The 21674-nt window shown below is 44.4% G+C and overlaps 1 protein-coding gene across 1 annotated transcript in view; it reads right to left on the bottom strand.

The window, feature by feature from the left end:
- Wdfy1 (WD repeat and FYVE domain containing 1) overlaps positions 1-21674 on the bottom strand; it is a 52847-nt gene that overhangs the window by 14295 nt on the left and 16878 nt on the right. Inside the window, exons 2-7 of the mRNA XM_052192506.1 lie at positions 17992-18059; positions 11377-11450; positions 7465-7519; positions 5107-5257; positions 3265-3377; positions 961-1087 (exon numbers count right to left, since the gene is read on the bottom strand). Coding sequence (XP_052048466.1) covers positions 961-1087; positions 3265-3377; positions 5107-5257; positions 7465-7519; positions 11377-11450; positions 17992-18059 — 588 coding nt within the window. The remainder of the gene's footprint in view (positions 1-960; positions 1088-3264; positions 3378-5106; positions 5258-7464; positions 7520-11376; positions 11451-17991; positions 18060-21674) is intronic.

Below are 21674 nucleotides of genomic sequence, written 5' to 3'. Positions count from 1 at the left end.
GTCAACATAGAAAAACCAGAAGCTCCTCCCTGGAGCTCAGCACTCTGCCTTCCTTCTATTACTGGCTGCTGCTTTGGCACTGTGGTAACAAGGACTGTATGATGCACTTCCCCCAGCACGCTTTCACACGTTACCCATGCTCTGGACATGGATAGAGATAAATAATACCACTCCTGTTGGACCTGGTACTTAAACAACAGGCTGGAGAAGGTGAAAAAATTACAGCTAGGTGTGTCCATCACCACAATCTATTTCCTTATTCAAAACCAAAATGGAAGGTCACTCTTACTGAAACTCAGTTCCTGTGAAGAAGCTATCGGATCACGAGCACCATGAGCAGCCATCTGCACACGGCCACTGGTGACGCACGTGCACACATGGGTGAGAGAACTCTGCCCTCTTCCCCGAGGCTCTCAGACCCGGATGCCAGGCAAGTAATCTCCTGACCTGTTAACTTTGGCATCTAGTTTTTTTCCTGGCTAAATTTCAACTTGATTCTAATTACAGTAAACAGCTGTGGTCTGACCAGCAACAAGGAAGAAAGAAAAGTGGGTTGAGGGCTAAAGGAGGTGCTGCTCTCAAAGGCTATAAAGGCACACCCTAAGTATTACAACGGCAGAGCTCAAGTGACTATGGCTACTGATACACACATTCCTTTTTGATGAAATACATTAGGGTTTAATAAAATGCAGGAGGAGCCCAGAACTTCAGTACACACAATCTGCCCTGGTCGAAGTTTTCTAGTCCAGACTGAAGCCATGCAGCTCCGCACTGGGAGAGAAGAGCGGTGAGGTTTTCCGACCAAGACGAAGAGCACCTTACACCCCAGTTTCTTTATACTCAGGATTGACAGCAGCAGTTAAAGTGAATTCAGAGCAATCAGGCTGCTGCTGTCTTATACAACGGGACAGAGTACCCTCTCCTCCCCTGCCGCTGACCCCACCCCAAATGGTGACATACTGGTGGCCCTGGAGGAGCAGTGTCCGGCCTTTCCGTCCCCCGATGTCCCACATGATGACGCTGTTGTCGGATGCTCCCGAGAAGAGTAACCGCTGGATAGGGTCCCACCAAAGGCAGGCGATACTACCTAGGGATGTCAGAGGGGGTCAAACAGAACTCAGCATCAGGACTCACAGGCTTGACTGTGGGAAACCCTGCCATCTGCTGAGCCTTTGAGTCAAACATCTATTTTGGCATACAAAGGGTCATTCAAACCACGGTCTCGTGAGTCACGGAGAAAACACTGTAAATCCAGCATCCAAACTTAGAAGTTGAGGGTTTCTGAGCCACACAGCTCTGAATGCAAAGGCCTCTAAAGTTTTTCCTTGTTCCGTACCAATAATTTATAAAGTACCTAGATATAAAACATCAGTTCACAAAACTTGAGAAGAGAAAAAAAAATCCTAATATGTCATGAATAAACGTGTACAGCTTGTCACGCACACTTCATACAAGTTACAAATCTAGGTCACTCCCGACCCACGGCACTTTATAGACATTTACCCTAAGATGATTTTATCTGTGAAAATTAGTGCCACAAGAAGAAAAGGTAGGTTTAATGAGTAAATATGCCAAAGAAGTTTGACGAGAGAGAGAGAGAGAGAGAGAGAGAGAGAGAGAGAGAGAGACTGAGACTCAGCCAGCCCTTATATTTCACACACTGCTAACTTATCAAATTGGATGCCCTTGGGGAAATCTTCTGTTTCTAGAGAGTTCTCTTGCACGGGTATCTTCAGTTGTTACTACTGATCTCGGCACCAGCGGCTAACAAACAGTAACACTGAGCCAGTGACACCGGCTACCAAGTAATTCTCCTGGAGGTATACAGAAAGTGAATCGGTCTCATGCACAAGCAAGTAAAAGAAAAGCCAGTTTCTCACATAAACTTCCTCAAAACAGCATAAAAGCCAAGGACAAAGCAAAATGTAGTTGGCACAGTGAGCTCTGTGGCCCCATTTCCCCCGTGAATTCTGCTGAGCCCAATGGCCCTCCTCTATCAGTCAGCGGCCTAACCCACAGATAAACACGTTGACACCGAAAGTCACTAAGTAGTTTTAACCCCCATTCTGCCGTCAGAAGCACAGAGACTCTGAAAGGTCCAGAGGTCGGGAGAGAATCTGCCATTCTTGAGAGGGGGCTGCAATGTGAGCTTTGCTTCTCTTCAACAAGAGTTTCTAAGTTCTTTCCAAAGCACCGCTCATTTCCCTTTCATCTTTCCCCCAGAATCCCTGATCTTAGACAGTCAAGTTCATCTAAACAGTTTAGCTAAAGGGTGTGATATACCCAGCTTGCCGTACTTGAAAGCCTAAGTCTGAGGTACTAAGCACAAGTACCATCTACACAGATCCACATCAATCCTCGCAACAAATCTTCAGCTCTTCAGTCTAGACTACAGGACCCCAAACTTCCAATCTGTGACTCAACAGAAATGGGATCCAACAATCTCTACAAAAACCATACTGCATTTTAGCTCAGTGGTCAATGAAATGAACTGATCACCCATGTGTGCATAAAAGGTCTACCCAACTCAGCCAAGAGGAATTTTACATTCCCCCACAGAGGCCCACCGCCATACAATGAGTGAATCTAGTCCTGACTCAGAGTACACCTACCAAGTGTAAGGCTGTCCAGCCCGTGGAGTTTCTCTAATGGTACCACTCTAGAAACAAACATGATCAGAACAGCACTAAGGAGAATCCTTCCAAAGGTCTGTTTAAAAAAATTGGTCTAGAGATGGAGGCGTAGGTTAGAGGTAGAGTTCTCACTTGGCATGAACCTGGCCCTTGGATTAAAACCAGTACTGCACACCCTTCCCAAAAAAAGTTCTCATGGAAACAATAATTTGAAAGGTTATTGGTATGGGGGTGCACAGCTGTAATCCCAGCATGTAGGCTGATGGAGGAGGATTATAATAAACTGAGGCCAGCCACAACTGCATGTTAAGTTTTGGGTCAGCCGGGATTAGCATCAGACCTGCCTTAAAAATCAACCAACCAATCAACCAACCAATCAATCAATCAATCAACCAATCAATCAGTAGACAAGGTAAGCAATACAAAGCATCCACTTGGGCAATTTAGAGAGGATTTCTGATGTATAAAACGAACCTGACACCTGACCCTCAGTTTACCTTTCAATCCCAGCACATGGAACTCAAACTGAAATAAGGCAGCTCACAGGGAATGGACCACTCCCCAAGCCCATGGAGCTGAGGACTGAATTTGGATGCCTGAACCAGGTGAAGAACGCGTGACCTGCGCCTACCTTCATGTCCCTTGAGGGTCGTGATAACTGAACAGGAGTTCTGCTCCAGCTTCAGCAGGGTGATCTGTCCCGAGTAATCCCCGATGAAGGCATGTTGAGTGTCCAGATCATACCTGAGGGAAGCGGTCAAGGAAAGGTAACGGGACGCATTTCAGCACAGGCACACACAGCATGCAGAGCCAGCCACTGGGATCACCATGTGGCAGGCAATGAGGAGATGACAACTAGGTGACAGGCATACACTGAAAGAAAACGTAAGCATCAGATCATAAGGAAAGCATCAGATCGTAAGGAAAGCTAGCATCCATCCAACAGGTGTTATATCCAGGGCAGTATCACAAGAACCAGCAATAAAAATCATGAGAGCCGGTAGAGACGACACATAGGCAGGTACAGTCAAGTTGTAAGAAACCATTAAAATTGCTAAATAGTGAAGACTGTGTGTGTAGGTGTGTCTACACACAGAGGAATGGGATGTTGTTTTATGGATTATCTATAAAAATGATGTCATGCTGACAGCAAGCACAGGACATGGTCTTATCTTCCTTTCTGCCTAGATAATCCATCTTTAAATGATGACAATGGCTTACTTTACTTTACAGCGCGGAGTTCCATAATGCGGCCATCAGCCTTTTGTTGTGGCGGCCAGCTTGCCGTATACTCATTACCATTAGCACCTCATCCCTTGCCCACTCTGTAAACAAGATGCTTATAGGACACCAGCACCGGACGGGAAACGAGAGGGTGACGGCTTGTGATCCAGAACTACAAGCTGGGTGTGGCTGTGATTGTGTGCCGTGTTCTGCAAAGCCATGATGAGAGGTTTATACATGACAGAAAAGAATATGATATAATATAGTATAATTAATATATGAGCACTTCTCCATTGAGCCTAAACTGCATGGTATATTTTAAATTTTCATCTTAAATATCTCACACTATGCATTCATTTGTAACAAAAATTAAGAAAGCGGTTTTACATGTGTTTGTGGAAGAGGTGCGGCATGGTGCCATCCATGTGCAGAGGTCAGAGGACTACAATCAGAAGCTGGGTCTCTTCCGTGTTGGACCCAGGGATCAATTCTGAGTTATCGCGCTTGGTGGTCAAGGCTGCTCTGCTGAGCCAGCTTGTTGGCTCATAACAAATGTTTTATTTATTTATTTATTTATTTATTTATTTAGACCAGGCTGGCCTCGAACTCAGAAATCCACCTGCCTCTGCCTCCCAAGTGCTGGGATTACAGGTGTGCGCCACCACCGCCCAGCTATAATAACAAATGTTTTAAATGGGGAAGAAAAAGAAAAGGAATTTTGCTCTTCTCTTCAACTATAAGAGAGAACAATCCAGGGAGCTGTCTGCTGAGGATCACCCCCATCTGCTCAGTGCACCCCGCAACCAGAAGTCACCTGGAGCAGAGGTGCACTATGGGTAAAGCTGGAACGTCAAAGTCAGGATTGTTATCCTGTAAGGATCTTGAGGCACCAGTGAGAGTACTGTAAGAATTAAAGCCCCCTTTCACCTTAAAAAAAAAATAAGCATAAAAGGAAGTTGCATGTGCCGCTCCTGGCAGCCTGCTTGTGAAGCACAGGACGAGGCACAGTCTTCCATTTTGTAATGAAGGGATGAAAGGCAGGCATTAACCTGGCTCGACGACTTTGTATAAAAAAAATTAACAGCACCCACACAAAACACACTTGTGTCATTATTTTTCACACATATGCTCTATACCAAAGAAAAGGAGATACACAGGTTCTTGGATTTTAGGATAAATCCACAGGGGTCATTCTGTGAGGTGAGACAGAGCGCGGCGGTGAGGAGGGGTCGGGCACTGCGAAGGATACTGCAAACAGGAGGCCCACGACGAGAAGAAGTGGCGGCCAAGCATGTTGCCGCTGCGTGTGCACATCCAGCTCACACATTTGTCGTGCCCGGTGCTGATCACCCACTCGGCAGCCAGGCTGAAGATGATGGCGGACACTCGGTTCTGATGGGCTGCAGGGGGACAAGGGGACGGAGGGTCAGCGCCCTTCAGGGCAGGGACAGGACACCTCTCCACACTGAGGGAGCTGGGGCTCAGCTTCCGCAGCACCAAAGTGACTGTGCAGGTGTGATCCCAGGAAGAGTGCAATCTGCTCTCCTCACCGCCCCCCCCCCATATACGTGCATTTTAATTATCTGCCCACCTGACTATGTTCGAAGGAACATTTTAATCTTTGTTCTGACAACCTTAATATGCTGTCTATATGGATGATGGTTATGGGGTGTTCTCAGCAGAGCAAATGTGTCGTAGTTGCTGATTACTGTGTGACCCTTCCTGACATGATGGATGTATCCTCAAACTTGAAGATAACGAAAACCGTCTTTTCTGTCTTAATTTGTCTTTTGTTAGGTCTTTGGTCACTGCATCCAGTGAAGTAACTTATATACCTGTTTAATATCTTTCTACTTCTCTAATATAAGATATTCCCATTTTGAAACAAATCATTATCAATAAGTTTAAAACTTTTGTGAAGAGCTTTTAATTATTATTTGTAGCACAGACAATCTGTAAAGTTCTTTGACATGGTAGCTGAGAAAGGAGGGAGCTTTTCTGTAACTTGGCCTCTGAAATATTTCCAGTTGACCACAGGCTGCACCCAGGCAGTGACTTGATCTGGCACAAAACTTTACAAACAGTTGGTGTCTAATAAATGCTGTATCTGAATGATTAGAGGCGAGAAAGAGAAAAGGGGGCCTCTGCCTCAGCTGTGTGAGCTGCCTCAGAAGAACTGGAGACCATCGAGAGCCAGTGCAATTGTTATGCACACAAACCACAGGCTCTTGAAGACCCCGAAACTTCAAGGGCGCTCCAGCTCTCCACTCTGGGTTCAAGCAACCCGACGCCTGGCTGGTGACTGCCGTGGGCTGCGTGGTTTTTGTTTCATGTTTTTTCTGATTTAATGGTACTTCTAATTTCCACAAACACGGGGTGCTCTTAATTTCAGATACAAAAGCTGAGAGGCGTGGCTTTTATTCATAGAATAAATCTTATAAATAAAAGATGAAGTTGATCTGACTGACCCCACTTTTTCCCACTAAATCCGTGGCTGTCAAGCTGGGGTAAGACAAGGTGTATCTCGGCTCACAGTCAAGACCTCAGGCTGACGGTCAAGACCTCAGGCTGACTCTCAGGAAAAGCTGTCTTGTTTACAGGCTTAGTTAAATCCTTTCTGCTGTTGAAGTTTTTCAGTGTTTTCTTTAGGACAGGATGGTGAAGCCGATTAATGCATACCCTGCTTCACCCACTGTTCCTAAATTCTCCCTCGGGGTAAAATTAAAAATGTGGCAAACCCTATTCAGTGTTGCACATGGTTTTTAAGATGTCATAAAGTCACCAATGAAATGCAAACTCTGAAAACCACCACAAAACTTATAGCATACACAGAACTCCGACAACTTAAATACAGATTTTATAAAATGTGTATGTCACTCACAGATGTTCCAAAGGACACCTTTTTAACTCAGTTATAACACACTGCAACTCCCTGGGAACAGAGGCACAAATCTTGAATGGACATTCACAGAAAACAAAAGACCAGCACTAAATAAAGCTCAGGCCATTGTAAAACTGCTAACTTTTCTGTCAAAAGGTACCAGATAATCAGATAATAAGGCAGCAGTGCTGGGAAGATCCAGCAGGAAGGCTCCCCACAGAGATGCACTTCTGCTTGGGAAGAGTTTACAAAAACAATTCCGCAGCATTAAAATAACTTTTTTAGTGTCTGACCTGGCTATTCTGCTTGCAGAAATTTGTCTTAAGTAGAAGGCATCAAAATTAAACATCAGGAGTCATTGTCACAGTCAAGAGCACACACATTTATACACGTAACTATTAACTACACTCACAGACATGTACATGTACACACAAACACATGCATGTATACTGTGCTGTATGTTAATCAAAACCTGGAAACAGTGCATATCTTCTTCCAATAATAGAAAGAATTGTAAAATTAAATCTTGCACCGTAACCCAATATACAAAAATTTAAATGCCAGGAAGGAGGAAAGGATAATAAATAACTTATTATATTCTCTCATATAACTAGTGCCATAAAATGGAAATGTTAACAAGGGAACCTACCTTATATCATAGGAGAGGATATTCTAGCTTTATGTGTGTATGTAAATGTGCACGCATGCCAGAGTGTGTGTCATTACCTGGATAGGTCTTGATAAAATTCATTTTATTAAAATCTTCAGAAACGTGAAATTCCTAAAAGCAAGCATACGCAATAAAAAGACAAGTTACAGTTCTTAAAATGACAGGAGCTCAACTTGAAAAATGAAGCACGGTCCAAAGAGGCGCAGCGCTCAGGATGGGCTACAGAGGGTGGGGCTGCTCCGCCCGGCAAACCAGTCCTAGGCCCCCTTTCCTTCAAGGACTCGAACAGTTGGAATCCTACAAAGAAGCTGTGGCTGGCCAGCTCAGACCCGAGTCCAGTCCTTCCTCCACAAGTCAGCCACGCTCTACCTGCAAAAGGTTGTTCATTTTGCTGCTTCAGCTCTACAAAAATAATTAATAAACCTCTCAAGACAATGGATAAATAGCAAAACAATGAAGACTTGTTATCTGCAGAGCTGATGGCTTACAGAATAAACATGGGAATGGCTCAGCAATGTAATGAGGAAAATATGCATGTTGTGTGCATAAATATACCCTATATATACCCATATACCCTAAATATACCCTCTAAGACACGAGTTTCAGAGATTGTGGAGGGTCTTTGATATTCTTATTCTCCAAATAACTAGGAGAAAAAAAAAGCAAAAGACATTTGTAATGCAAAGAATAAAGGAAAGTCAAAAGAGTATAAACTAGGCATCCTACTGATCAAAGTTAAATTGTTAAGGTGAAACACACACATTATCAACGGTAGACTGACTGAGAATGAGCTAAACACACAGAAAGAAAGAAAGAAAAAAGAAGGAAAGAAAGAAAGAAAGAAGGAAGGAAGGAAGGAAGGAAGGAAGGAAGGAAGGAAGGAAGGAAGGAAGGAAGGAAGGAAGGAAAGAAGGAAAGAAAGAAGGAAGGAAGGAAGGAAGGAAGGAAGGAAGGAAAGAAAGAAAGAAAGACAGAAAGAAGGAAGAAAGGAAGGAAGGAAGGAAAGAAGGAAAGAAAGAAGGAAGGAAGGAAGGAAAGAAAGAAAGACAGACAGACAGACAGAAAGAAAGAAAGAAAGAAAGAAAGAAAGAAAGAAAGAAAGAAAGAAGAAAGGAAGGAAGGAAGGAAAGAAGGAAAGAAAGAAGGAAGGAAGGAAGGAAAGAAAGACAGACAGACAGACAGACAGACAGAAAGAAAGAAAGAAAGAAAGAAGGAAGGAAGGAAGGAAAGAAGGAAGGAAGGAAGGAAAGAAAGAAAGAAAGAAAGACAGAAAGAAGAAAGAAAGAAAGAAAGAAAGAAAGAAAGAAAGAAAGAAAGAAAGAAAGAAAGAAAGACAGACAGACTTCCTGTCCTCCATCTGGCTTTGCTGGGTACCAAAGCTCATCAACACTGTAAATGAGAATCCAGACAAGGTGGCTGGCCCACCAGGGATCACCTGCTGCTGCTGCAGGATTACATCTGCACTGTCCCTTTGGGCAGCCACAGCTTTCCACGTGCAGCCTGCCCTTCAACCAAAAGCCAGACTCCAAGAATCCCTCAGAGCGGAGATTACACACAGTCACAACCTGGAGAAGATGCCTGCAGCTTACACAGGAGCGTGTGCACCATCATGACACCCCGAGAAAGTCTTTGGGAAGAGACGAGCAGAGCTTTGCCACTAATTGCTACTCTGTGTGTAGAGCAGTCCTTGCCCCCTGCCAATGCTGTATGAATTCAGGGCAGCAGCCTCCCCTTCCCCTTCTGGCTGTTCCTTCTTAGTCCTTAGACATAATCAAGACATCTTTGTGTCTTTGTACCTGGGCCCTATCCTTCCCCTTTGCCTATCTGGATCTCCTTTCTAGCTTTTTAAGATGACCTGCTCTTACATCTGTTTACACATAAGCACAGGCAGCCTTCTAATTACAGCTTGCTCTCAGCCTTCTCTGCTGCGCACCTCCTCTCTGCCTTCACCACTGACTGCCCTGGGCCTTCCCCGCCTCTGTCAATGGCACCACAGCCTACTTAGTCCAAGCACCAAATCTGCTGTCCCCTACATCTTCCTCTCCAACTCAGTCTATAACAAAGTGCCAGGAGCCATGTTAAGTACTCCACTCTGTCCACTTCTGATGTCACTGTGTTTGAGCCCAGACTCCTGGTTGCTATAGTTACTTGACTTCCCTTCCATTTTTGTTTCTCTCCAAACCAATCTCCATAGAGTTAGTCCTTTAAGAATACAGCCAGACACAAGAATACAGGGGGCCCCTATAATCCTATCACTCTAGAGGGTGAGTGGAAGATCACAGGTTTGAGTCCAATGGGGGCTACCCAGTAGACTCTAGGGTCAGCCTGAGCAATGTAGTGAAATCCTATCCAAAAGAGGTAGAGGGGAAGGTGAAATACATTTGCCTGTCTGAAACCTCTTGATAGCTTCTCTCTAAATTTATAATAAGACGTAAAACTTTATCCATAGGCCTTGCATGACTATCCATGTCTCAGGTATGCCTGGGTCCTTCCTCTATCATTCAGTATCATCTAACTAAGATACCCTCCTCCAACCCAGATCTGTGCCCTCAAGGCAAAACTCTTAGAAGAAAGAACAAGCGTAAAGTATCTGTTTGACAGGATTTGGCACATTCAGAATGGTATGGCCACAGATTAATGTATTCCTATGAAAATGTGAAAATGACCTTGAACCTGGTAATTAATAGCTTTGTAGATATTGTAGCCTAATTACAAGCAAGTAAAGAGAGAGGACGGAAAAAAAAAAAGAAGATAGATTGAACTTTATAAAACTTAAAAATAATTGAAAAGACAATCCTTAGGAGAGATTTTTGGCAAATTTTGAATCTGACTGGAGTCTAGTATCTAATTCTAAGCAAGAACTTATCAACTAAACCCAGAACACAGGATAGTGGCACTTGGAGGTAAAGGCATGAAGGTGGTGAGTTCTTGGTTAGCTTGGGCTATAAAGTATGGTGTTCTCTCTCTCAAAAATAAAAATAAAAATGGATAAAGGACTTCCTGAAATACTAAATAGTCACCATATGACCCAGAAATTCCATTCCTATATAGACAACAAACTGAAAAATGCAGATTCACACAGAGACTTATCTACAATGCTACAGTAGCAATGTTCACAAAAGTCCCACATGGAAATAATCCCAATGCCAATCAACTTATCAGTGGGCAAGGTGAGATTGCGCTACCTAGGAGAATACTACTCTATCATAAAAAGGGATGAAGTAACCCATCCAAACTGCAATAGGGAAGACCCTTGGATATACACACAAGAAGCTACACATACAACATGATTCTATCTACACAAAGTATGTAGGATAGACATTCTAAGAAAAGTAGATTAGAGACAGGCAGCTACGGGAGATACTCCGGGAAGTAACTGCTGATGGCTGTGAGTGTTCCTTAGGGGATGTGCACATATTCTGCAATTCCAAAGTGTGGTGCTGACGTGACCTAATGAATATACAACACTACAGACCATGAAAATGTACATGTAGAATGATGACCATTGTGGCACACGAGCTATACACTTCTTTTACGCAAACAAATAGATGTGTACACACAAACTCAAAAACAACCGTCAATAACAGACTGAAAATTTAAATATTCTATCCTACGCCAATGTGGTTCAAGGTACATTGCTTTTCTCCAGAGTCATAAGAGTTCCTGGATGAATAGCTGATCCTTCCTCTCAGTTCTGTCTTACACAGAAACACACACGTACACAGAGGTTCTCCCCACTGCCCACCTTGTCAAGGTGCAGTAGCTCCAGGTCTCTAGTCCACTGTAAAAAGGCTGTGCTCTGTGGTGGCCCACGCACCAAGACTCTAACCATGAGACTCATGAGAACCATGGAATCTTCAGTCTAACATCTATAATGAATTAGACACTGCTCACGACAAACAACCTGCAGCATAAGTAATTATGAGGTAGTCTTACGCAGGACATACTGAATACACGGACCTACTTACCATTACAGCCCCGTTATCCTGGCCCACAAATATCCTTCTGCTGTCGTGATGGTAAGCCATAGCAGAGCAAGGAGCTGTAGAAAAGACCAAGACGACATCGTGAGAAAAGCTAAGCACTGGAAGCCATTGTTTTAAAGTACATTGCTATTAAGGAGAGTTATGTGGGTTAGGTTAAAAAAAGACAAAAAATGCTTTATGAAAAATAAATTATGCACATTGAAAATATAACTGAAGTTCCCCATGATTTAAATTCTAAACTGGAACACTTAAGTCTTCTCACAGTTTTTCAGAGCTTTGGGTGAAGTGAGGCAGCATGATGTCTCGTTTGGGTGGAACTCCTACCATAGCGTGGATGCCTCTGGGAACCAGTGCTTCTGCACATCCCACTGCCTGCCGCCCTTCCCCAGAACAGACCAATGATGACGAGGGCTCAGAAAGTGAAGGGTACCGGCATTCAGATCCTGTGGCATGTGTAAGCAAGCCAGGAAACCCACCGCAGGATTACTTCTTCCCTGTAGCAAAAAAGTACTACTCCCCTGTCTTAGTCAGGGTTTCTATTCCTGCACAAACATCATGACCAAGAAGCAAGTTGGGGAGGAAAGGGTTTATTGAGCTTACACTTCCACGTTGCAGTTCATCACTAAAGGAAGTCAGGACTGGAACTCAAGCAGGTCAGGAAGCAGGAGCTGAGGCAGAGGCCATGGAGGGATGTTTCTTACTGGCTTGCTCAGCCTGCTCTCTTATAGAACCCAAGAGCACCAGCCCGGGGATGGTACCACCCACAAGGGGCCCTCCCCACTTGATCACTAATTGAGAAAATGCCCCACAGCTGGATCTCATGGAGGCACTTCCCCAGCTGAAGCTCCTTTCTTTGTGATAGCTCCAGCCTGTGTCAAGTTGACACACAAAACCAGCCAGTCCATCCCCTATGCAATAGCACTCACCCGGTGTAGTGAGCAGAGCTGTGACTGTATTAACAGTACCGGCCTCTTTCACAAACACACCCATTACGGCCAACCCGGCTCTCCTCCAGGAATCATGGGCAACAAAATATGTTTCTCAAACAAGAGAAACTCCAAACTGTCCTCTAAAAATTGGAAGGAACAAGATTTCTAAAACTGAATGCTTGGAGACAGAACTGTTTGGGTTCACTCAGCATAAATAATTTTAACTAACAATGAAGGAAACACACACAAAAACACACACCAGGGGGAAGTAAACCAGAAGTGCGTGGCTTGAACTGAAATAACGGAAAGATGGGTTGGGTGGTGCAAGCTGGTAACTGGGCAGTTGGAAAGCAGAGGGAGAGGAAGCAAGATCACAAATTCAAGGCCAACTTGCCTACATACATACACTGTAAGTCCCACGCCTGCTAGGCCACATGTAGAGCATTGTCTCAAAGCACGAAAGGAAAAGCCAAACAGGAAAAAAAAAAAAAACTTTAAAGGAAGTTACCACTTGGAAATGACCTAATGTTTTGTTACTGTTTAGCCTCTCTCTCTCTCTCTCTCTCTCTCTTTCTCTCTCTCTCTCTCTCTATCTGGTAGGGTGGCCAGGGAGAACAGTATATACCTCTTAATATATGTGCATGCATGTGCCAGAGGCAGACATTAGGTATCTTTCCTTGACCGCTATCTTTATGTTCTTAGACAGCATCTCGCACCCGATCTCGCACCCGACCTGTAGCTGGCCAATCCAGCTAGGCTAACTAGCCAGTGAGCTTCAGGGACCTGCCTGTTCTCACCACCCTTCCTATCCCCTGCCTGACAATGCTGGTGTTACAGGCGGTCAGCATGATGCCCAGCTTGTGGGTTCTGGGAATCTGGACTCAGGCCTCTTACTTGTGTGGCAGATACTTTGCGGACTGAGCAATCTCTCCAGTCCCTGGGCTAATGCTCTGCCCAAGAAAATATAACACAAAACTGTACTCAAAGACAACTGTAAGATTACACATAGGACTACTTCAATTGCATTCAAGAGCTCTGTAGATGAAGGTTGATACTGACATTATACAGAACTCACTGTACAGAACTCATTATACAGAACTCACTGTTAGACTTACACGACTTTGAACTGGCTTCAAGTATGCACACGTTTATATTATGTTTGAGATGATAATATATTATCATATTTAAGAATTATGGTCTTGAAGCTGGGCGGTGGTGGTGCATGCCTGCAATCCCAGCACTCTGGGATGCAGAGGCAGGCAGATTTCTGAGTTCGAGGCCAGCCTGGTCTATAGAGTGAGTTCCAGGACAGCCAGGGCTATACAGAGAAACCCTGTCTTGAAAAAACCAAATCCAAAAAAAAAAAAAAAAAGATTTAAAAAAAGAATTATGGTCTCTACCAGGCACAGAGACACATTATGTTAATCCCAGTACCCGGGCAGTAGAGGAAGGAGAATTTCTGAGAGCTTGAGGCCAGCTACATATATTAAGTTAAGCTGTCTAAATTAAAGGTAGTTATAAACACAAAGATACACTGTTATACACACAAACACACAGGACATCTCACAATTAAAGCAGCAGTTGCTATGATGATTTAAAACTCACTGTTACCAGTATTGTTTTCTTAGCAGCTGATGGTAAATTTTGATGTTGACTTTAAAGTTCTTCTGATGCCTGACACTATCATAAAGCCACATAAATACGCAAAATTCCCCATTTCTGTAAAAATGCCACTGTTCTGAGTAATTGTATGATGCTAAGAGATTTGCTACATTTGCTGCTGCTGTTGTTGTTGTTGTTGTCTTGTGTGAGTGATGTGGGGCACATGCATGCCACAGTGAACATGTGCGATCAGAAGACAACTTTTGGGAGTTTTCTCTTTCCACTGACGGCTCCAGAGACCAAAGGCGGTGGCCAGGCTCCTAGGGGATGTGGTTATCCACTCGGTCTTCTCATAGACCTAGAGTTTTTTAATTAAAAAGCTTCCCTAGTTTGGTTTGGAAATAACAATATCATAGCCTGACTGACTGCCTGCTTGCTTGCTTGCTTATTTATTTATTTATTTATTTATTTATTTATTTATTTATTTATTTTCCCTGGATAAGAGGTTTAGAAACAAGGGTGGGTAGCCTGACTACTCACACAGCTTTACAAAGAGGAGAAACACAAGACCATCTTTCAGATTAAGATTAATGGCAATATATACACAAAAGGCACCTGCAGGTCTGAGATCACACACATGTAAAACTCAGAGCAAACTGCCAGATGCAACCACTGAGGTTCTATCCACAGTCTGCGGGGCTGGAGCCTAGGAAAGCCTCTCAGCATTGCTTTCATACTATAGTGTAGAGCTGAGTGGGCGGACGGTCTGGTCCGTGAAATCTCACCATTGCCATCTGGTCCTGTGCATAAGACATTTGTGGATCCACCTCATCCTTCTGGAAGGCAGAAGTTCTACAGTCATATGCAGGGGTGGGTCAGAATTACAGCCACAAGCAATCAACAAATCTCTTCATCCTCAATTTCCTTACCCATAAAATGGCTGTTGTAATGACATCATCCAATTACGTTTGCCAGGAAAAAAAGGCCCGGTGCATAAAGACAGACAGAAACCCAGTCATCATCTTTCCTCAGTCCTGGCAGATTCTCAAAGTGACTCTTTGTCAGGGAAGTAAGGTCACAGAGCAAGACCGGCCACTCAGGGCAAGTTACATGGAGTTAGCTTGGTCACAGGAACGCTGACCTTGGTAGATGGCCACTAAACATCTCAAATCACTAATCTGCAGGGAGTTTGTAGAAACGACATTTTCCTTGTATTTTGAACTTATTTATGTAAGAAATGTCATATGAAAATAGCAGTTACTTTCCATAAATCACTTGCTATATTTTCTCACTGTTGTGTTACTGCAGTGTAGGCAAGAAAAAGTGACTGAGCTGTGCTCATGGAAGCTCATGACTGTGACCCCAGCAATGGGGAGGAAAAACAGAAGGACTGCTGTGAGTTCAAGGCCAGGCTAGGCTACAGAGTGCCACCTTGTCTCAAATAATAACAGCAACAAAATGCATCAGCAGCAGCAGCGGAATCAAGCTGACCACGGAGAGAAGCACACTCGGCATGCAGGTGTTGACCAGCCATTGCAGAGCCCAGGGTCTATTCTTCCCAGCCCTTCCTTCTCTAACTGGGAGCTACTTCAGAAAAACCAGTGAGGCCCAGTTAAGGATGAATGGGGACAGAGAGAACGGGTCACACTCTAAAGATCTAACAGCTATGCTTGGGTGTTGGTGCCCTAAGGAGGGGGGTGGGGGACCATGAATCAGAACAGGGGCCAGCAAGATGGCTCAGCGGTTAAAGGCATTTGCTGTCACATGGTAGAAGAACAGATTCCCACATGCTGTCCTCAAGACCTCCACACAAAATAGATGGAATTTATTACTTTTAATTCACAACAAAGTTGCAGAAGGTATATGGAGGAGACAGGGCTAGAAGCATAGCTTCCTAACACTGCGAGAACAGCTGGAGGGTGGGGTGGGTGAGAGGATCCAATGGGCAGAATAACAACCAACGCTGGGCATAAGCATCTCAGTCTACAGCCCAAGGGAGCTCGAGCCCCAGGGTTCAGGACCCAAGAGGTTGTTATGACCAAAACACACACTATGGAGGACAGTGGGGGTCGGGGGTCGGGAGGAATAGCACCAACAACACTGGAGAGGTGTTCCGCCATTATGACACAGCATTGCAGGTACTGGGATGAGTTCCCAGACTGTTGCTGCCTTCTGGCTATCTGTGGCTGGGCCACTGGGAAGGAAGAAGCTGTGGGTCCAGCAGAAGCCTATCGTGTGGCTGTTGACTCAGAGGACATCGCCTCCTGTAGTCCTGTTGTTTAAACAGGCTCCGTAAGCATTTTAAGACACCAGGTGCTTCAAATTTCAAGGGGAGAATTTAGTGTAAGAAACCAAGGTTACAAAGCCACAAATACATGCAGACGTAGACAGTGAGAAGGTTCTAGTATCTGGCGCACTGTGAGTAGCCTTTCAGGGAGTCTTCCAATGTGCTCCATATTCCACTGCAAACTTACCTTTAAGCAGGATTTCATCTTCACTGAGTAATATCATAAACATGGTTGACCAGCTGTCCAAAGCTCTTGGAAGGTCTAACACTGATAAACCACTGACCTTTGGCAGAGATGATTAAAGGATCTAGCACTGCACACACAATGAATACACTAGAGAATGCTGAGAAAGGAGAGGTGCTTGGAAGGATGTCTCCCACTGTTGATGCCGTGTTGTCTGACTGGCGAAACGTACTGACACAGATTTGACAGTTTTGGAATGCTTAGAAAACCTGTGACCAGTGTCACCAGGACTAGGACAACTGTCACAAGCCCTCTTATGGAGGAATTCACAATGACCTTCAGTAACAAACCATTAAGCTCAAAACAAATCTTCTTCTGTTCCTAGGGGGTCATCTGATAGAGGAAGCCCTTTACTCAAGGAAATCCCTCATGAAGGAGCAGTGCCTCAGCAGCCCACAGCAGTGCCTGTTCACTCAGTGGTTACAAAAAGGCCTGTGTATGCCACACACTCCTGTGTGACTAGCTCGCTGCTTGGTCCCCACCCCACGCTCAGTCCCCTCTCCGGCCTGGCATCGTGGAGAAGTGAGACCCACGGTTTAACACTTTCTAAATCAAGAATCTCCTCAGCAGCTGGGCATGTAGTTTCCAGTTAACAGTCTCTGTGGCTCTTTGGGACAGAAGGAATCACCTCCCACTTGGCCTTGGGTGGCATCTGGGCATTTTCTTCATGGCTTTGACCCTGAGAAAAACTGAAGAAAAACTGCAGGACAGAAATACAGTAATGGTGAGTGGGCTGGCTTGAGGATGTATGAGGAATTCTAAGTCAGGGCAGGGTCTCACGGAGCCCAGGCTGGCCGTGAACCTCACTATGTAGTCACTGGCTACAGTTTTACGCTGTGCTGGGTATTGAACTCTGATCTTTGAGCATGCCAAGCAAGAACTCTACCAACTGAGCTACACACCTGGGTTCTGAAAAGAAGCTCCATTTACAAACTGTTGCTCCTTGGTCTCCATCTTTGTACGACATATGGAGACAGTGAAAAGAGCAGGGAAAAGGCTGGTCATAATCGCAGGTCAAACCGCAGTAGACGGAATACACCGACCTTTTCAGAGCTGGATCAGCCGCTAACCACTGAGTAAAAAGTCACCGCTGCGGGCCAAGGAGAAGGCTCGCATGCTGAAAAACCTGAGTTTGGTCTGTAATACCCACATGATGGAAGTAAAGGAAACGATTCAAGTTTTCCTCCAACCACCATGTCTACCAAGGCATGAGCACTTACACACACAAAAATAATTTTCATAAAGTCACTACTGAGCTTAATCTTGACAAACTATGACAAAGGAAAATGGTCCCTTTCCTTTTTTGTTTTTAATCCTTTTTTTTTTTCCCAGTTCTGGTCCTGTTTCAGTTAGGCTGATAGACCAACTGCTTCTGTAAAGGAGTTTCCTGTGGTTTACTAGAGCCTGTCAGAGGTCTTGGGCAACAAAGTCACTCACTCTGAAATCCAGTGGCAATTTTTAGCCAGGTCTTTTAAAACTGAAATCATCCAAGGTACCAGAAACAAGGTCCTTAAGTGGAAAGGCCCATGACTTACAGGCCATCGTGTGGTAGATGCTGGGCCAGTACTGCCCGCTGTCCCTTTTCAGCCATACTCGGATGGTTCTGCAGAGACATAAAGAGAGAAAGAGAGGTGCTCAGTCATCTCATCTTTATTTAAACTCTTCTGAATGGCATGCAAGAGCGGACTGGACAGAACTGACCGTTCTAATACAATAAATCAGCACACACAATGGGTGAGAGTGAACGCCTGTGCCCGGTACTTGCAGGCACGTGAGGCATCTTTACATGTCTCTCTCCATCAGTGGCCTCTGCCTCCCCGAGCACATCAACCTTTACCTCACACACGCAGCACTGAGTCTCTACAAATTCAGTGCAAAGCACGGCAACCTTGGCAGAGAAACTCTGTCACGATGCTTTTGGAAAGGTCATAAGGACTGTCACCCTTTGTGGGCTCCTCAGCATACGACTGGGTTGTCATTGCATGTATTTCAGGAAGATTTTGTTTTTAATTAAAACAAATTCAACATCCTCTAATTGATCTTACAAAGTTAGTCAAAGAGAATTACATACATATACAGACAGAAGTTAGTATATTATACATAGTATACATATATAATTATATTATATATTACACCCAGTATGACTATTTTAAGTCAAGATGTCAAATAATTTTAATAATGTAGAAATGTTCATTGTATAATGACATACAAAGGAAACTGAGACCTCTCAACTCCTTTTCCTAGTAAAACAAACTGTCAACATAGTCACCTGCTAATCTCACCAGGAGACAATGGAGAAAGCATCCGGGACACAAAGAAGAAAAGCTAGGTCCAGGGATGCACGCCGACACCCACGTAGTGGAAGGCTACAGCATGAGACTGATCACCATGACTTAGGGGCCAACCTAGGACACAGAGTAAAACCGTATCCCACAGAAGCAAAAACAGAGGAAAAAAGGACTGTGCTAATGGACACACAGTGGGGGTGGGGAAGGAGCAGGGGTGTAAGCCTCAGTCAGAGAGAGGCTTGGCTTATCCCCAGCTCATAGTCTCCTACCCTGGAGGAAACCGTCCTGTGTCTCGGCTCCTCTTTCATCAGAACACACACACACACACACACACACACACAGAGACACACACACACACACAGAGACACACACACACACACACACACACACACACACGGGACACATGAGGAAATCCTGTGTGTGTGCAGCCGAGTGACAAGGGAGAGCAGAGCCGAAGGGCAGCATGCACATGCACTGCAGAGGCCAACGCTGGGCCAGCCTGGGCTCCGCCGGCCTCCGCCGGCCTCCGCAGGACCTGCAAACCAGACTCCTCTTCCCCATTCCCCTCCGCATCCTGCATTCTGGTGGTGCCCACTTTGCCACAGGCTTCTCATCACCCACTGCCATTCTTAGACAGTCCTGTTTCTATTCCTAGTAATGGACTGGCAGGTGACTCACTGGGTAAAGGCACTTGCCACCAAGGATGAAGTCCTGAGTTCAATCCCTGGTACCCAGGAGGAGAAAACTGACTTTGTGGGTCCTCCTCTCATCTCTATCCCTGCACCACACCCACACATACATACACAGAAACACAGAGATAAATAAATAAAAATATATTTCTAGGGCTGGAGAGATGGCTCAGTGGTTAAGAGCACTGACTGCTCTTCCAGAGGTCCTGAGTTTAATTCTCAGCAACCACATGGTGGCTCACAACCATCTGCAATGGGGTCTGATGCCCTTTTCTGGTGTGTCTGAAGAGAGCAATGGTGTACTCATATACGTAAAATAAATAAATCTTTTATATATATGTGTGTGTGTCTGTGTGTGTGTGTGTATATACATACATACACATATTTCTAATAGCAACACAACAGTTAGCAAGTGTTAAGTTTAGCCCAATTTCCATCTATTTATCTAGCTATTTCTGTCTGAAGTTCTAGAAAAGTAAAACTGTTCCACAGAGACAAAACTCAGGATTGGCTGACAGATTCTGTGGAAGGGAGGCAGACTGTAAAGATATGAGGGAGCAGCCACCAAAAAAAAAAAAAAAAAAAAAAAAAAAGATGAGGCTCTGGGGTTGTTCACCGGAGCTGTGTCTACATTGTAGAGCATGTCCTATTACTCTCAGGATCTGCAGACACTACTGTGTGTGACTGATGGGATTCAAGCTAGACAGTGATCTTCACTTCCTAGATGACATGATGACACAGCACATAACCCTATTTTATTTTATTTTATTTTATTTTATTTTATTTTATTTTATTTTATTTTATTTTATCCTAAGTCCTAAGGCCAATGGAATCTGACCAGGTTGCTAAGTCTAGCTACTGCTTTCAGCATATAGGGAAGACAGAAGGACGGAAGAACCTGCTAAACACCACAACAAAGGTACTTTAGCAAAAGCAAGACTGGGAAAGTCTACACACAAAAGACCCAATTCCTTCTACAATAATTTGAAAGGGAAAAGAACCAAGACGCAGGGACAAGCTTAAGAAATACACCAAATATACAATGTGGGAGTCTTATTTTAATTCTGATTAACAAGCAAACAAATAAAAGCTAAAAGCAAACCATAATGTAATGAGAAATGTGAATAACAGTGATATTTGCCAATACTAAAAATAATTAATAATTCTTTAAGTACAACAGTTGTAATATCACTGCTCAGGATTTTGTTTGTTTGGGGGGTTGTTGGTTTTCTGTTTTAACATGGTGTTGTTATTACTCCGTTACTCAGATTGGTTCAGGTAGGATTCTCCTGCCTCAGCCTCTGGAGTATGAGATTACAGGTGTGTACACCATGCCTGGCTAACTGCTTTGTCAAGAAACAAAGAGCAACTGCTAAGCATCACGTTGGTTTTTCTGCTGTCTTCAGCTTGGCCACCATGGTTGGGCCTGTCACTCACACCCTGGTCTCCTCTCCTGTGGCCTTTTGGCCTCTTCCAGCCTCCAGCTCATGTCTAATATACCCAATGCCATCTAAACCTCCCAAGGAGCCACACTTAGCTCGCTACTACTGTGCTCAACATCCAGTACTGATGATCTCAAACCCAGGATCCAAGTGACAAACTTAGTTCCCACGACTCCAAACTTAGCTCAGGCCCTGAAACTACTGAGTTGCCGTATTTCAAGTCTCTATATGGTCCTCTCAGGTTACAGCCCAAGCCCTCTCCCCTCACCACTCTACCATGAACTCTCCTCTACAGACCAGTCCTTCTAGGTAGATGATAGGGTGAATACTATTTCAACACAAATCCTTCTCTTAAAACTCAATGGAGCAGATAAGGATTACCCAAAGACTTGACTCACCAAAGGGGCCTGACCTGTGCTGACAGTACTCCACATTGCTTAAATCAGAAATGCTATGGCTACATGTCAGCACAGCGGATGAAGCCAAAGCTGTGGAATAAACAAAAGGCCAACTCCAAGGCGAGGATTAACTCCACTCAACGATCCTTGCTCCTGCCCAAATCCGAGGTCCAAAGGCCACAGTTGAAGATGGAGGATGCCCCTTTGCAGCTCTGCTTTAAGTTCACTGGCTGTGTTTGCAACATGGCCACCACAGGGTTAAATCTGGCAGCTAACCACGTCAGCAGTGCTAAGCCGAAGGAAGAGGATGATGTTGGTAATTCACTAAAACTCTGCTGCCACAAAGGTCATGGATTTGGTGGAACACATTTTATACCTTTTGTGCTCAGAAAGGGCAACAT

Source organism: Apodemus sylvaticus, chromosome 9, assembly GCF_947179515.1.
Source record: "Apodemus sylvaticus chromosome 9, mApoSyl1.1, whole genome shotgun sequence".
In the NCBI taxonomy this organism is placed as follows: Eukaryota; Metazoa; Chordata; class Mammalia; order Rodentia; family Muridae; genus Apodemus; species Apodemus sylvaticus.
Note: the sequence above shows the minus strand (reverse complement) of the source record. Positions and strands in the feature narration are given on the sequence as shown.